The sequence below is a fragment of the Oryzias melastigma genome, linkage group LG13, assembly GCF_002922805.2.
Source record: "Oryzias melastigma strain HK-1 linkage group LG13, ASM292280v2, whole genome shotgun sequence".
NCBI classification, from domain to species: Eukaryota; Metazoa; Chordata; class Actinopteri; order Beloniformes; family Adrianichthyidae; genus Oryzias; species Oryzias melastigma.
In genome coordinates, this window is record NC_050524.1 from 1,494,750 (window position 1) to 1,512,818 (window position 18,069).

The following is an 18,069-nucleotide window of genomic DNA, read 5'->3' on the forward strand; positions in this document are numbered from 1 at the left end:
CCATCATTTATCCATCCATTCATCCATCCATCATCCATCCATCCATCATCCATCCATCATCCATCCATCCATCCATCATCCATCCATCCATCCATCATCCATCCATCCATTCATCCATCCATCCATCCATCCGTCCATCCATCCGTCCATCTTCTGTACTCGCTGAATCCCTTTTGAAGTTGCGGGGTTGCTGGAGCCTATCCCAGTTACTGTTTGGTGAAGGCGACTGTATCAGAGAACTGGAATGAGCGAGTGTGACATCATCCACAGAAGATGGTCTACCTCCAGCTCCAATCAAGTGAAGTCAGCTCAGTCGCCGTTTTCTCACCGTGTTGGAGCCAGACATCATCGGTGAGCAGTAAATGTCCAAGACGGTCTGAGTTATCGTTTCTATGGCAACCAATCTCACCAATCAGGAGTGAGCATGTTGGAAAGCCACACCCCCACCGCTTGAAAATGGGCCACACGAAATCTGTCAGTTGAACGTTTTGAGCGAGGAGTCCAGCAGGCTCCACCTACTTTTAATCAGGCATCTGATTGGTCAGTTTATAACTTGAGAAAAAAATAAAAATAGGATTATCAAGAAAATGTTAAAAGGCACCAGAGCGGGAATTGTTATTCTGATCAATAGAATGATCGAGTACAGCTGTTTATTTCTCTATAAATGTAAATGGGATTTCATTGGTACATCCCCCCAGGGGGGAGGGGCCACTCAGTTCTCATATACAGTCAGTGGGTAGGGGACACCTTGTCGCCGGTCTGTCACGGGGCCTCACAACCACATACACACACATTGACAGCTTCAAGGCACCAACCCATGAAGCCACATGCCAACTTGGCGACAGTGCTAAGTCTGCACCGGCATGGAGCCCCAATCTCTGACAGACCCAAGGATTCAGATGAGCAAAAATCATCTTTTTTTATTTTGTCTCCTGTCGTTTTGTTGACATCACCTGACTGAAACGATGGTCTTCCATCTGTTAGTTTGCATCTGAAAAATATAAAATCCAGCATCTACCACGTGTTTGAGGATTGTGGGTTGAAGGACTTCAGAACACACCGGAACGTGTCGAGTTATTTTTCCTTAAATAGTTTAACGTTATGTGAGCTGATCCATAGGATCAGTGAAATCATCTACAGACTCCTCAGGGACCGGTGTCATCTGCACACCGTCGGTTCACTCGGTTGTTGGATTCTTCCCTAAAGAAACTGAAAGCAGCAGGTCAAGGCGGGACTTTTCCTCTCCACCTTTTCCTGTTGGACTGAGTTAGAAGGAACAGATGGTTGACCCACGTTTGTGGTTTGACCCACGTTTGTGGTTTGACCCACATGTGTGGTTTGACCCACGTTAAGAAGACTGTTGGAGGAGAATTCCCGGTACCAACTACAGTTTGGAGAACCAGTTTAAATGTGGTTCTCCTCCCTAGCAGTGAGACGACCCATGAATCTCCACTCCCCATTTGTCCCTCCAACTCTCAGACTACATACTGGGTTACAGGTGTGGTTTGGTGCCGGTCTGCACAGAAACAGTCTGGTTACCTGGGACCGTATCCAGAACTATTTGGATGCTCTTGTCTGCATTTCAGCTGCAGTTTGTTGGTGTCCAGGAGTGAACTACAGTCAGAGTTTATGATGCTAAAAGCTTTAATCCAGAAAAATGATGCTAACGTTTATTGTTGGGTTTTGTTGCGTTTATTGTTGACGGTTGGCTGAAGACAAACGCAGAAGGACGAGGAGTTGTCCTGCGAATCCACTTGAAATTGGCTGCTCTCCTAGTGGTGGATTAAACCTGGGCTTAATACCTTTACACTAAAAGGCTGTTGGTTCTCTCAGAAGGCAATCTGCTGCACCAGGCTTTAATCCACTGCAACAACAACCACAACAACTGTTTATCCCGCCAGAACGTGCCAAAGCTGTTCATGGATCATATTTTTCAAAAATCCGCCTAACAAGGGAAGGTTTTGGTGGAGGATCAGGCCGAGGGGGCGGGAGTCGAGGTGAGGCTGGTGGCAGCCATCTTTGGGTCAGGGATGGCGTTTCCTGTCACCGGTCAGAGTAGAAACCAGTCCCAGGCCAGACAGAAGAAGAGTTTATTGAGCCGACATTTTTGCTTTTAACAGCATTCGAGTCTTTGGGACTTCCTGCTGATCAGACACGACTGTTCCGGTGGTCTGTTGGAAATGTGGCTTTTGGCAACACATTCTTACTCCCAGCTTGTCACATGTTGATCTATGGTTGAGGTCAATTTTTTAAGTTTTGGGTGTCCCCAAGACATCATTTTTCAACGTACTGGCTGTTCCTATTAAATCACTGGCCCTCAACCTCGGGGCCGCGACACGTAGCACACCGGCACCCAAATCCGGTAAAATACCCTAACCCTGATTCCCGCCTTGCCCGCCATGTGTCGAAGTGTCCTTGGGCAAGACACCCAACCCCGAATTGCCCCTGGTGGAAGGTTGGCGCCAGTGTGTGAATGTATCTGTGATGGTAAAGCGCTTTGGGCCTTCAGGGAAGGTAGAAAAGCGCAATACAAGTATTTACCATTTTGATTTTATGAACAGAGAACAAGTCAAATCGCCAAAACGGCAATATGTAATGTCTCTGGGATGAGAATCTCTTGCTTTTGGAGGCGGTTGGATCTGCTAACCTCAACATCTACTGCGCTTGTGTTCCAGATGTTCCCGCCCTGATCGCTGCAGGTTTGGATCAAATTCAAACTCTTGATCCAGGGAACCAGCAGCTAATGGAGCAGGAATGTCTGGAAAACTAGCATAGCGGCGGATGTTGAGGACCAAGACAATCTGCTGCTACATCCTCAGCTTTGGCTCACATGGCCTTTAATGACAGTTAATTTAAGGAAACTCCTTTCGGACCGCAAGAGTCACTTGACGTATGCAGAAGTTTGTTGAAGTGACATTACAGAGGAGAAATGGGAGCCATGTTCGGCCATCTTGGAAGAGTAAAACTCCTTTTCTTCACGTCCTGAGGAGCTCTTGAAGGACAGCTGGTGAGAACGTCACCAGAACAACCTCCTCGTGAGGCATGAGCAGATCGGATCAGGAGGAGGCTGCAGGTCCAGGAAAAGATGGAGAGGTTGTAGATGTTTGAGCAGAAACCAGTTTCTGCTGTGCAGACACAGAAACTGCTTCTGTCAGCCGGTTTGCCAAACAGATTCTGCTCGTGGGTTCTGCATCAGGTATTAGTCAGACAGACAGATGGAAACGCTCAGGTGTTGCCAAACTCCAGAGGACGTGAAGATGCCAGCAGACATTTCTGTTTACGCGTGCCGAGTTGGGTCATTCTCACCTCTGCGGCTGACGGGGAGCTGGCGTCGACACGAACCGCTAAGATCTTCAGTCACAGCAGATTCTCTGATTTCAGAGCCGTAGCTGCTCTTATGGTTCATATGGTTACAGTGAGTGAATACTTTATTAGTTTTTTTACTATTTGAAATCGATGTTGACTGAATACTTGAATCCGTTGGACATGGCAGGTGAGCTTGCAGAGGAGGTCCAGTTTTTTGTTTTTAAAAAACGCCATCAAACCAGAACCGTAAACCAAACTGAAAACAACGATTTTCTTCAAAGACAGACCATAATAGAAATATAAAAACACTTTAAACTCTTTAGGAATTCTTTCTCATATGCCCAAAGCTGTCCTCCTTACATTAACCCTTTAACACCGAATGTTTGGATCTGTTGTTGACCTTCTTTCTACTTCTGTAACTCTTCTACTGTTGATGGAATGAACGTAATTCCAGTGGATTCTGGCACAGAGAAAAGTGCGGCGTGTCTATTGCGGCGTGGACGTAGTGTTACATAACGGCACAAAGGTGATGAGAAAAGCTGCTTTTTTCTATGTCAGAATCTGTTGATTCTTGTAGATTATGTAAATGATAGATCATTTATAGATAATTTATATTATGTCCAAGAGTCACACCAACACATTCTCACTCCCATCTCGTCATATACATATTTAGATATGGTTGGGGCCTCTGCGCATCACTTTTTGACGTTTATGTGTCCCCAACTCGTCATTTTTGACGTGCTGACTGTTCCCATTAAATCGGGGATGCCCGACGATCTGGACATGCAACCGGTACCAGGTTAAGGTTAAGGTACCGGTTCTAGTCCTCGTCCCGAGGGTTGGGGACCCCTGATTTAGGGCTGTAGAAAAAAAATGATTTAGTGATACTTCATTTGGCGATACTTGTATTGATTTAAAATGCTGACATGGCAATAATTAACTATTTATTACACCATCAATGTGTTTGGGTACAAGCAACCTGTATATTTGAAACCGTTGCAGTGCTTAGCATTGTGATCATTAGATACAATTTATTTTTCCATTTTATTACAATTAATTATTATATACTCTAAAAAATAGTGAAAGTTTCTTCTGGTAGTCTTGGGATCATGAACTGGCTATCGCAGTTTGTATTGTATTACCAGGCCCTTGCCAATACACCCCCTATCCTGATAGGTTTATCCAGATTTTTCTTGTCTGTGGCCCGGTACCAAATGGCCCGTGGTCCGGTACTGGTTCGTTGCCCGGAGGGTGGGGACCCCTGATTTAATGGGAACAGTCAGCACATCAAAAACGAGTTGGGGACACCCAAAACGTCAACAAGTGACGGAGGCCAAAACCATACGTCCATATATGAGAGAATGCGTTTGACACACAGTTTTTCTATGGGCGTGCTGCGGGCGACAGGTCGTAGTGAACACTTCTACAACACATGAGGGTCTGTAAGGGGGAAGCAGGTGTGATGAAGGCGTGTGCGCTCCTTACTGCAGCCTGACTGTTAGAAATGAGGAAATCTGACAAGCAGAGTGTAGTTTATGTGGAGTTCCTACGGGCACTTATGTATCTTCTGTGGCGTTAAAGGACGACCGTGACCCAGATGTCCCGCTGCAGCGTGAGAACCAGCTGATAGCGCTCAGCTTTCAGCTTAAACATTGTAGATCAGGAAGACTTTCGGCTGACAACGGCGTCACCGCCAACCCAAAAATCAATGAGACCTTCTCTGTGGCAGAAGAGTTTGTTTTATTTCTGTGTTCAAACTCTGGTATTGATTAGGACACAAACAGGCTTTCTGATCATTTCCACGAGTCATGGATTTATCCAGAAAAAAGAATACATCTGAAGATTTCTGGAGGGGAACAAAATCCCATCTGTGACTTTGGTCGGATTGTCTGCAGGACTGGATTCCATGCAGTCAGAACAGCCCCGCCCACCCCGGGGGGAGGGGGGTGGCTGAATGAAACACACGATTGTCTGAGAACGCGGCAGCCGAGCTGTAGGTGTGGATAAAGCGAAGGTGTGAAGATGAGAGCCATTATCGCAGCGTGAAGTGGGACGTGGAGATGGGCTGCACCGCCGCCCCCCCATTGACCCCCATTAGAGCTACATTAACGAGCATCCGGAGGGATTAGATCGCAGACGCCGAGACACAGACGCTCCGGCAGACGAAGCTCTCCGCAGAGGAGAAGGGACAAAAACACTGCAGACTATCGTTTCGTTTCCTCTCCTTTATCAGTCACTGATACGTTTTCCTGAGGGGGGGCGAAGCTCCTCCCACCTGGTCATCCGTTCGAGTCATGAACAACATTTCAGTCTGAAAATCAAAAAGATGTAAAGTCGTTTCCTGATTTATTTTAGTTCTTCGAACTTGTAAAAAGCAACAAGAGAGTTTCTGTTTTTTCACCCCCCTCTCCATCAGCTGTCACACCTGGGTAGGACTGCCACGATTGGTCGACTAATCGACGAGTAATCAGTCATTAAAATAGTTGACGACTAATTTAATAGTGTTGGAGAGTGAGAGTGTCGTAAAGTTGAAAGTTATATTAGCCTTCTGCTAACTTTTGGACTATTTTGACATTTATTAAGGTTTTTTAGGCGATTTTGGAATTTAACTAATATTTCAGCTGCATGCTAGTAGCTGCTTTGGCTAATTAATTAGGCTTTTTTCAGTTTCAGTCAAATATTTTAGCTGGCTACCAGCTTCAGCATTTTTAGCTATTAATTTCAGCATCTTCAGCGGCCAAAGTCAGTTTAAGCATTCACACTAACATTATTCCAGGTAATCTTGTATATCTAGATTTTAGTTTGTTAAAAGTTAATAATGAGTGTTTTACATCCACTTTGTGCATCACTCGTTTAGTCGACTAATTGGAAAAAATAATTGGTGATTAGTCAACTATTGAAATAGTCGTTTGTAGCAGCACTACACCCAGGGGGAGTGCGGGGGGGGGTTCTCGTAATTTGGGGGGAGGGGTCAAAAGAGGTCAAATACAGGAGCTGCAGTCAAATCAAACCAACCCCCTGAGGCTGGGGGTCTTCATTATACCCCAACCATGGATTTAAGGCAGTCTCAGGGCGACCACTCCACCACTAGGGCACTCAGGTTGTACTCTCTCTGTCGATTGGTTTGCTATCCACCAATGATTGGAGGGAAATCTTGTGGGCGTGTCGAGGAAAGATCTCCTAAATGCAGGTGTGATCGTTTACAGTGACGGGTGGCGGTCCGAACTCAAGTGTTGATCCTCTGCTGTCATGTGACCCGTTCTCTGATAAATGAGACCCATGACTGCAGGAGGATTCCAGGATGCTCCTGAGAGCGTTTACACCTGTCGATAATCTGGGTTATCGGGGGAAATCTGGATCAAAGCCGGACGCGTTGCTGTGAAAGCTCAGAGTCCAGAGGGGTTAAACTGCAGGCCTTTGGGGGCCGCCATCCCACATGTATTCCAACCAACCAGCCATTGAAGCTCTTTATTGGTTAAAAACACTGATCCAGGTGATTAGCCGCAGGTGAAGCTGGACTGGAGTCTGATACTCCAGACACAGGGTGCACCTGAGGGTCCTGGACTCTCATGTACCCTTCATCTTTTCTACTGTTGAAACGTTTGATGTCTGAGTGACCTCCATCACCTTCACAGGAACGCCACCGTTCTTAAGAGACGCCACCCAACACTCGACGACTCATTCAGATGTTTGATCATTGAATGGACTCTATGCTCGGAGCTGTGTGACGTATTTCTGGTTTCACATAAGACTCCTTACATGGTTCCGGTTGTGGCTATTTATATGTGTGGACTTAGAAAATCTCCGCGTACTCTCCCTGGTTTATTTTTGTTATTTCTTACATTGTATGTTAGTTTGTCATTATGTGTATACACAATGACAAAAAGACAAAGTTTGCCTTCATGAAACACCAAACAGCCAGTACTCACAAAACGCTATCATGTACTGTATGATCATGTACTGTATGATCATGTGACTTCTTGGGATGAAACGTAGCTCTGGTAGAACATTAAAACCTGCTCAACAGAACCTTTTATGTGTAAACCAACTTCAAAGTGACTTTGGGATTACTGATCTACTCTCAGCTGATGATGAGGAGCTTCTGCCTTCTTCATGGAGCCATAGCGGCGTGCGCTAACGGTAGCCTCGCCTCTGTTGAGACGTAGGAAAGGAATCCTGTCTCAGACTGATTCTGACACTGAAAATTACATTTACACAAGTTTAGAAACACTCGGATGTAGAGTAACTGAAACACAACTAACGGGTCATAAAGATAAAGACAGCGATAATCACACGTGTCTTTCATGCTAGCTAGCATTAGCCCAAATGAAAAGTGACAGCGGTGTTAACATGTCGTTTTGTAAATACTGCAGTCAGTTCTGCACAGACCCGGAGTAAAGGTTAAGGTTAGGATTACGGTTCCGGTTCGGGTTAATGCTCTAAAAGGTCCCTGCGTGATCGCTAACAGGACTTCACTAAATACGTTTAGCTTTGGATTCACGTAAAATACACGAATCAATGCAGCGATCTGCATCTATAACGCGTCGCCAACATGAATATCCTTCAGTTTTAGAGCTGGTCGCACGTAAACATGCGCTAAAAAGCATTAGCATTAGCAAGTTAGCTTCAAAGTTTGTTATGTAGGACGACAAAAACAATCTAAATTCTTTTGCATTTTTATTTTGGAGAATTTTGCTAGAAAAAAGAACATCGTCTAACATCATTTAAAGTGACTCTCCATAAAACATATTTTAAAGTCCAAATACTATTTCCACATTAACAACAGCACACTGCCCCAACCGGAAATGACTGAGTGGTCATATGCTGAATGCAGAGGGAGGTCCTGCACATTGCCCATTGGCTGCTGAACGTGAGCAGTGGGCGGAGTTACGGCTGGTCAGAGGAGAGCATGAATTAGGCTGCAGGTTGTTTTCACCTGTGCAGACGGACAGAAAAGCTCCGCCCTCCTCCGCTGCGTTTGCAGAAGACTGATGCATGCAGCTGCAGACGCAACAGCTGCAGACGCAGCAGCTGCAGACGCAGCAGCAGCAGACGCAGCAGCTGCAGACGCAGCAGCTGCAGACGCAGCAGCTGCAGACGCAGCAGCTGCGCTCTCAGAGTTCAGAAAACAGCTGTTGTTCAGTTCAGTTGCTCCTGTGTTTCTGGTCAGCTTTCTCCTCCCACTGATAAAACCTACAAGCTTAAACTCTAGCATTTTTTGATTTGCACATTACATTGAAAATGGAGCGAACATTCAATGTTGTTTTTTGAGATTTGGTAGGTTTGTTTTTTGGAAGTGGTCTACTAAGTCCATACGAGGTGAGCTCCCGGTGCTGCTATGCTAATACGGCTAGTTTAGAAGAGTGCTTTAGAAAATGTTGAAGAATCTTCAGGTTTCCGTCTGAACTGCAGCTTTAGGGACGCAGAACACTCGGTGGTTCATGTTCTCCGTCGCGCCGTTTGGCTCAGAAACGAGGATTTCAGATGTTTGAGGTCAGATTGTCTGGAGGGGTCACAGAGAAGGAGGCTGCTGCTCCTCTGAACTCCTCGTTTGGTTTCTCCTCCTTCTGAAGCTCTGCCTCCACTGACATTGAGACGTCAGACAGGAGGAGTAACAGACGGTCAGAAAAAGGAGAAACCGACTGCAGAGGAGATGATGTGAGAGATGGTCCAAGGAGGGAAATTAAAGAGAGGAATGCAAATTACTGAGAGAAAAAAGGGAGAAACACGAGAGAAAGAGATGAGAAAACGGTTTGAAGCGCAGACAAAGAGGAGGAGAAGGAGGAGCAGACGCTCAGGAGGAGAAACCAGACAGATGGATGGATGGAGGTGAACAAACGAGTGGAAAAAGAGACGTAATCAGCCCGTCTGCACCACTCCTCCTCCCTCCATTTTGTCATCCTCCTCCGTCTGATGCTGCTCCAGCTCCTCGGGCTTCAGCCTCACATCCAGCTCGCCGCTCTGCTGCAGAAAAAACGCATGAAAGAAAGCGAGCTGCTGATGGTTTCACGGCTCTGAGGCAGATCCCAGCAGCAGCTCTGCGTCTGCACGGCTGCAGCTGCGTGCAGGCGCAGGCAGTCGTGCAGACAGAATCTGTTCTGGAGCTCCAGCCTGTCCTGAAATATCAGAAAGCTCTCAGAGAAAGCTGAAGGTCGTGGAAACATTTCAACAGAAGATCAGTTTTTGGCTTTTGCTACTTTATGATCCCCTGCAGCGTCTGGCGCCCCCTGCTGACAGGATCCTGACATGTGTCAGGAGAGCAGCTGCTGTTTCCTCCTCAGAGCTTCAGGCTGAAGCTGCTGGAGCTTCAGGGTTCCTACGGCAGATCGATTGTGTTTTTTATTCTTTAAATAAATGTTCTGGAGCGTTTCAGTCCTTCGGCGACAGCAGATGAAGAGAAGAACAAACCTGCAGGTTTTTCTGTCCCAGACCAGAGCCGTCTGTCTCAAACACAACAGCAGATCCGGGTTATTGACCGCGGCGACTCAAAGACTCCTCTGACGTTCGGGGGTTTAATGTATGGAGTGACTTTGGTGCCACCATGTTGCAAGCAAAAGTCACAGTAGAACTAAAAAGACAAAGTTTGTAAATGCAATAAAAAAAATTTGAACGCAAACACATTTTTTGAAAGCAAATATTATATTTTTTCATTTGCAATATATGAATTGTTATTCATACACTATATTTTGTTTGCAATTTAGAACATTTTGATCTCAAAACTGACTTTTACTCGCAGCATTGGAACAAAAATCCCTCCATATTAATGCAGCAAACAAGCGTCTTGTTGGAGAGTCCTGAAATCGAACTTCATGCTGACGAGGACGTGAACGGAGGCCGTAAAGCAGACGGAGGTCCCGGTTGTTCCTCTCTGCTCTGATTCTGGTCAGATTGATCGTTCTGTGATGTGCTTGAGGAGCGTCCGCGGTTCACCTGCTGACAGGTGTTCAGGCTGTCCAGGAGGTTTCTGCTCTCCTTCCTCCTCGCGCTCCTCAAAATCCAACCTGCTGGAATGAAACACTTTTAGGAGAACAATCTAAACTTCCTGCCTGTCATCCATCACACATGAAAGAGAAGCTCAGAGGCTCAGAGGCTCAGAGGTTTGGAGGCAGCCCTGTCTCACTTTAGGATGTTTAAACAGGAGAGAGCAGGAATCGAACCATCAACCTCCTTACAACGAGGACGTCCTCAGGAAGAGTTCTGCTCCAGCTGCTCTGCAGCCTGAAGATGCTCTTCCCTCTGATCAGTTGAGAAGGTTTTTTTTGTTTTTTAGGACGGAGGGTTTCCCTTTCAGGAGTCATGGCGGCTGGTGTTGCTCGTTCTTAGAGGAGAGGATCATCCGGCTGGTTAATTTAGCCTCCGACAAACGATCCGTCTCTAATCTGTGCCGCAGAGGTGTGAAACAACACTGGAGAGTCCTGCAGCCAGACCGCCGTCCGAAGCCCCGCCCATCCGGCGGGCACGGCTGGAGCAGAGCAGCTGGTCAGCCGTTTGTGGCAGCAGCAGCGCCGTGGGATTATCTGGTGCATGTGATTTATGTGTTTACTCTCCGCTCAGCCGTCCGTCCTCCGGGCTGACTCAGTCTGAGCGCCCCGAGACGCCGGTGCTGCTGATTCACGCCGCTCTCAAAGGTGTTACTACCTCCAAATGTGGACGGCAGCCGTCTGCTCAAACGAATCAGAGAGCAGGGATGTTTCCGCTGAAGCACGAGCGCCGGGCTCGTCTTCAGCCCGTCCGGCGGGTTCCCTCACACTCAGAAGGGAAGTGAACCGGTCTGAGGCGGAGAGAGAACCGCGCCGGCGGGTAGAGGAGTGATGACGAAGCGTCGCTCAGAAGAAGGCTGCAGGCGTTTAGGAAACCCTGTGGACACGGTTCTGTCATGAAAAGGTGTTTTTAAGATGTTCACGTGGCATTTTTGTGGTGATGGAGGACAAATGTAGAACAAAATCAGCTGACATTTGAATTTCTTTAGTCAGTTTGTTGTGAATCACAAATGCAGTTTGAAAAAGATCATATTTGTGACGCCGAAAATGGACGTTAGAGCTGTCACAAATGATTATTATAACAGTCGACTAATCACAGATGGTCTTATTTCGTTAGTCGACTACACGGATCGTACATAAACTGGAAGTAAAACTCACATCTTAACAACCTTTAACTTTAAACTTATTGTGTTAAAGCTATATGTTAACTCAAAATAATAAAAATTAGGACGATAGATTATTAAATTAGCCATCAACCGTTTTAATAGTCGACAACTAATTGTGACAGTTCTACTCACGGATACAAGTTTACAGAGCCAAGCTCTCAGCAGCTGAAGGGGTTTCAAATCAGAAGAGAAATTATTTTAAAAGCTGGCAGAAAATTTGGGTTTGTCCACAGTTCCTGTGGTGACCACTTGTGTTTGTCCACAGTGGCTTAAGTGGACACTCAGTGGGTTAGATGCTACGCTAGCCTGCCACCTGGTGGACAGCAAAGCTGGCTCAATACAGCAGAGCATGCTAGCATGCTACAGAGGCGCTCGCTAGCATGCTACACTGTCCACCAGGCATCTGGCTATCTTAGCAAGCTAACCCACTGAATCACCACTTAAGTCAATGCGGTCAAACACAAGTGAGGCTATCACAAAAAATGTGGACAAACCTGTTTCTCCTGCTAGCTTACAGCCCCTCACAACAAAAATGGAGTGATATCGGAGCTATCCAGCTATACGGTTCTGATCCAGATACCAGATCAGATGAGTAAACCGTCAGGGAGAGGAGAAATGAACAAGTTAAAAACACAAACAGGACTTTCATCAGAGTGGTTTTCTAAAAGGATTAATATGAAGTTTAGTTATAAATGTAGAATAAGTCCTTTAAATGTTTTTGTTTTTGAAATCAGCTGATAAAGTCGATAAAAACTCAGCTTCCATCCCAAAAGGAGCAGAAGGGCCCCAGAGAGCATTCTGGTACTTTGTGGAAGTTTCATCGCCGCCGCCGCAGTCTGCCACATAATGAAGCAGACGTCAGCTCAGAACTAAACGGTGTAATAGCCCCAGATCCCTGTGAGATCCTCCCTCTGATGCTCTGCCTTCAGACCAGACTAATTGAATGTCTGCGGTGTTGATTAGACCATTAACCATCTGCGCCTCCTCTTTCCTTCTCTGCAGGAGTTTGGAGGACGAGTAGGATGCTGAGTATCGTTCTTCCTCGCCCATGCTCTCCGCTCTGCTCTCCATGACCTGAGAGCGCCACCACTGAGGGAGGAACCGAACACCAGAGAAAGAGAGGAAGAGGAGGGCAGAAGGCCAGGGAAGGAAGAGAAGAAGAAGAAGAAAGACGCCCTTTTTGTTGTTGTTGTCATTGTGTTTCCTTTCCGAGATGGCGGCGACTGAAGCCAGTGCGGCGCCGGTGGTCCAGGAGGACGGGAAGACTCCGGAAACCAAGCCGGCGGAGGCGGAAGAACCGGCTAACTCAGAGACGGTTCACAGCGAGGTCGTTGAGAAGGACGGCGCCGCCGTCAACAGTGATGGCGCCGCCATCAACAGCGACGCCTCAGAAAACAAAGAGACTGTGAGCAACGACACCGCTGCGGCACCAGGAGGCGCCGAGGAGGGAGCCGCGGCGAATGAGGAGGCCACTCCTCCCCAAAGCTCGGAGAGCGCCGCCTCTGCCGAGCCCAAGACCTCCTTCCTGGACTCCTTCCTGAACAAGAGCGGCCTGGGAAAGGTGATGGGAGGGAGGAAGAAGAAGGAGCACGGCGCCGCCGCAGGAGGAGGTGAGGAGAGCACAGCCGAAGGAGGCGAGAAGGAAGGAGAAAAGGCAGGGGAGGAGGCCGCTGCAGCCGAGGGAGGAGCAGAAGGAGGCGAAGAAGGAGGAGAGGCAGAAAAGCCTGCAGAAAATGGAGAGAAAGAAGAGGAGAAGAAGGCGGAGAAGAGCAAACCGGCAGAAGCGAAGTCCTCCGTCCGAGACCTCATCAGGAAGCCGGTGGCCAGAATCTTCTCCCATCGCAGCACCGAGAAAAAAGATGGCGCCGCCGCCGCCACCGCCGAACCTGAGAAGCAAGTCAAGGTTCGGTCCAGGTCCCTGGATCGTCTAGAAGATCCCGAAGCACTTAACACCACTGCAGACTCCAACCTGGAGGAGGGAGGAGCGGCCGCAGGAGCAGAGGAGGAGCAGAAACTCTCCACTTCAACCTCCACCAAGCACATGAAGCGCTGGCACTCCTTCAAGAAGCTCATGGCCCAGAAAGCCCACAAGAAGAGCAGCGCAGGAGAGGACGGGAAGGAGGAAGGAGCAGACGGAGAAGGAGGCGGCGGAGACTCCTCCACACTAGACTCCAAAGAGTCAGGCCACAAGAGGTGGAAGCTGAAGCGCTCCTGGACCTTCCAGGGTCTGAAGAGAGACTCCTCGGTGGTCGGCATCAGCGGCAAAGCCAAAGGCTCCGACAAGGACGAGAAGGAGGAGAACGCCGAGGAGGGAGAGGAGGCCAAAGCTGAGGGAGGAGCCGAGGAGGCCAAGACGGAGGGAGGGGAGGAGAAAGCAGAGGGAGGCGAGGAGGAAAAGGCGGCAGCAGCCGGAGGAGGAACGGTGACGCAGCACGCCAACGAGATCTGGACCTCCTTCAAGAAGAGAGTCATCCCCAAGAGCAAGCGGGCCAACACAGAGTGCGCCCCCACTGGGGAGGAGGACGCCACTGCAGCCGCCGCCTCAGGTGAGACACCTGCACGCAAACTCCTGCCCGGAGACGCCTCCGGAGGTCAAAGGAGTCGATGTTTCAGAGGGATTTCTTGATCATAGAGAGTCCTCTCTACCTTGTAGAAAGTCGTGATTCTGATCCGTAAACGGAACGTTCCCTCCAGGATGGGAAGGTGCAGCAGTTTGAGTGGATGCAGGTCAGCAGGAATGTACGCTGAGGTGAAAACGAACAGAGACGTCGAGCTTCTCAGACATAGAGAAGGAACCCCAACATTCAGAAGGATTTTAGGTTCAGAGACACTTTTTGGCATTTACTAAGATATTTGGGCTAATTTAGAGTTTAGATAATATTTCAGCGACATGCAAGCTGTTTAAGCTAATTTAGTTGGTTATTTTTCGTTTTTTTAGGCTGTTTTGGAGTTTGGATAATATTTACATTCTAGCTGTTTTTGCTAATTTAAGCTTTTTTTGTTTGTTTTTTTAGGGTGATTTGGAATTAGGCTAATATTTACATCCAAACTGTTTTGGCTAATTTAGCCTCTTTTTGTTTTTGTTTTTTAGTGTCTTTTAGGATTTTTTTAGGCTATTTTGAAGTTTTGCTATTTTATTAGCTACATGCTAGCTGATTTGGCTAACACATGTTTTTTTACTGTTTTTTAGGCTAATTGGGCATTTAGCTAATATTTTAGCTGGCTATCAGCTTCAGTGATTTCAGCTTTTAATTTCAGCATCTTTAGCTATATCAGCACTAGCACCTTCAGCTGCCAAATTCAGCTTCCAGCATTCCCACTAGCATTATCACAGGTAATGATATATATCTAGTTTACAATTATGTTAAAAAGTTACAGTTCTAAAGTTTTGAAAATGTCGTTTTAGAGTGTTTAATAAATGTTTATCCTGTTCGACCCGCGACCTCAGGTGTGTTTTGGATTTTGGCCCCTCGTGTGGTTGAGTTTGACACTCCTGGTTAAGGTGGTTTGGACACCTTGTTGGAATCTCACCAAGACAGCGGTACGGCCCGTCTGCAGAAAGACGGTTGTTATCTGGGTCAAACCAGGATTCAGAAAGCATTCATTAGACTTCAGTGAAAATCTTGTTTTAGGTGTTTTTAACATGTTCTTATAGAAGATTCTTCTTAAAATTGCATCTCTGCGTATTTACTCCAGTTGTTGTGAGTCAGGAACAGAGGAAAAAATGCGGTTTGACAGTATTTGTGATGCAGAAAATACGTCTTTCCTGCTCTGCTCCATTCTGATTCACCCACTTGCAAACAAATAGATCCAGGAACGTCTTTGATTTCCTCGTCCGAGCTGGAATCTGGATCAGAACTATATGGCTGGATAGATCTGATATTACAGTATCCATTGTTTTTATCGCAGCACTAATGTTAGGTTGGAGGTGTGACGAGCTGTAAGCTAGCAGACAAACGTAAAAACAACACATTCTCATTCCCATGTCGTCACATATTGACTTTGGTAAAGGACCCTTTGAGTAATTTTTGGACATACTGGCTGTTCGTAAAATCGAGGGTCCACAAGCATGAGGACGCGGTTCTGGACGCAGTACTCCACGCAAACTGGTCCTCGGGATGTGGCTGTAACCAGTACCCTAACCCAGAACCAAAAAATGAGGAGTTGGGGACACCTAGGGTTAGGGTACTGGCCGCAGTACTGGCCGCAGTACTGGACGCAGTACCACATGCGATACATGAACCAGACCTGGATGTGTCACCGGATGCTAACCGGTACCAGGTTAAGGTCAGGGTACTGGTTCTGGATTAGAGTACCGGTGCACTCCACTTCTCAGTTCTGGTTCATAGCCATGAGGTTGTTGTGAAAACAGAGATCTCTCAGCAGCGGGAATGGGCTTCATCAAAATGGGAATTCGACTTTACGCTGACGACGGAGTTTTGTAGATTCAAGCTTAAAAACAGAACAAAAGCAGTGACTAATGTCTGAAATTAGCTCGAGAGCTCCAAAGCTTCGTTCATACCGGCCTCGGAAACGTGCATTTAAGCGACCACTTCCAATAAAGTCTATATAAACGCACATATGGACGTGTTTCAGAGCTCCGCGTTCAAAACTCCCACGTTCATGCGTTGCTACGTACATACTTTAGAAGTTCTTAACAAAGTTCTAATGAAGTCCTGCTGCTCTGAAGAAACCATGTCCTAAAAAAATGACAGTTTTAAAAACATTTTTGGCTAAATAGGACAACATCATACTTAAAATATCATGGGGACGCTTTGAGAATAGATACAAGGATTGGGACTTTAATGGATTTTGAGATATTTTTTTAGTTTTCTTAGAAAATCAAAGGAACCAAAAAATGAAACTGAATGATGAAGTTGATGTTGATTGACGCAGCCAGTACCCAGAACAACAGGATTCGTTTCTCTGCATCCGTGTTGAGAGGGGAAATGTTTCACTCCTGGAAACAGTGATGATCCATGGCTGATCCGGTGTGTGTGGATCTGGTTGCCATCCTGGTTATGACGGCTTCACAGAAGAACACCAAAGAAATCCTCTGAGGCTCAGAAACCTGAAACATTCTCATGAAGAACCTATTCTGGGACATCAGCTGTTTCATAACATTTGGGACAAATCAGAAGATCTGCTGCCACAAAGTCAGAGTCTGTCTTTGAACCGCTGTCTTTCAGCTGTGGAACAGCGTCCTCTTTGTTGCTTCCACAGCTGGACGGCATTGAACACTCACACTGTGAACGCGTCTGAACACAGCAAGGAAAGGCCCACCAGCTGTTTGAACATCCCCCCTAACGAAATATTCAACGTTCACACAATTCCTGGGATTCTAACAGATTCTGATGGCACAAGGAAGCTTCTCTCTGCCTCAGAATCCATTGGAATTATGGTAGTTGCGTAAAAAGTTGAAGAATTTCGGTAATTTAAAGAACGTCAACACCTGAGCTGAAGCTGATGACACAAACTAATCACAGTTTTAGGCTAAAAAAAACACAACTATGGCTTTCTGGTAAATTTGCTAGAGAAATTCTGAATTCTTGGGTTTCAACTGTGGCTGACTTTCTAAAATCAAGTTTAAGCTGTTTAGATCGAAAATCCATCCATAATCATAGAGATTTATCTGGCAAATAAAGCTAAGGTTCACTAGCTTGATGCTAAGGTTTAATTTCATTTCCCATAGGATGGCTAATGCTAACGCTTGCTCAACCTAAACACACATTGCTGACTAAATGAACATCTTTATAAACTCACAGGCAGGAATTTTCTAAACTCTTTTAAGGAAATATTTTTTAAGGAATCATTTGTGGTCTAAAACATTGTTTGTTACTCATTCTTTGCTTATTATTCTTGAAAAAAGTGTAATGCGATAGCGTGATCTCCACCTAGTGGTCAAACTGAGACGTCCTCCAGGAGAAGCAGAACAATGTTTACATGTTAATGATCTGAACATTTTGGTTAGAACTTCTCCTTTAGAGAATCATGTAACTCTGGATGATATTAACAATCTCAGTATTTCACTGATACATTTATCAGTATGTGAACTGGATCAGATTTATATGAATACATTCAAAACATAATATATGATTAATGTATTTCTAAACAAATGTGTATAAATGTGTAAACTCAAATTGAATCGAACTGAATTGAGAAGATTGAAAGAATTGGAATCGAATTGATCCAGGCTCTGGTGAATCGAGTCAATTCTGGAAATGATTATTGATTCCCAACGCCGAATTCAAATCGAATGATTCGGCTTTACGCTGATAATACAGTGTTGTATATTTAAGCATGAAAACAGGTTATTCACAGATCTTGTACTTGAATTGATTTTATTGATTCATTGATTCATTTGTGGTTTGCAAAGACAATGAAAAAGAAGGCGATTCCGATTTTACTGATTCGATTAGGAACGACACCTGAGGTTTCAAGGTTTTATTTCAAGTTTTTTTAAGGCATCCCATTCCGTCACTCGCCGTCTCGGGATTGCTTCATTTTTATTGTCGTCTTCTTGCTCTCCTCATATCAAACAGGAGAACAAAATGTTGCAGAGTTTGGAGCTAATCTGCGTTTTATTTGTCATGAAACTCTCGAATGGTCTTGATGGT

The 18,069-nt window shown here is 46.0% G+C and overlaps 1 protein-coding gene across 1 annotated transcript in view; it reads left to right on the forward strand.

Moving 5' to 3' along the window:
* The window catches only part of si:ch211-137a8.4 (neurofilament heavy polypeptide), a gene marked incomplete in the record, with an annotated part of 43,109 nt that overhangs the window by 17,452 nt on the left and 7,588 nt on the right, over window positions 1-18,069 (forward strand). Inside the window, 1 exon segment of the mRNA XM_024277465.2 lies at window positions 12,455-13,998. Within this exon segment, the coding sequence (XP_024133233.1) occupies window positions 12,666-13,998 (1,333 nt within the window).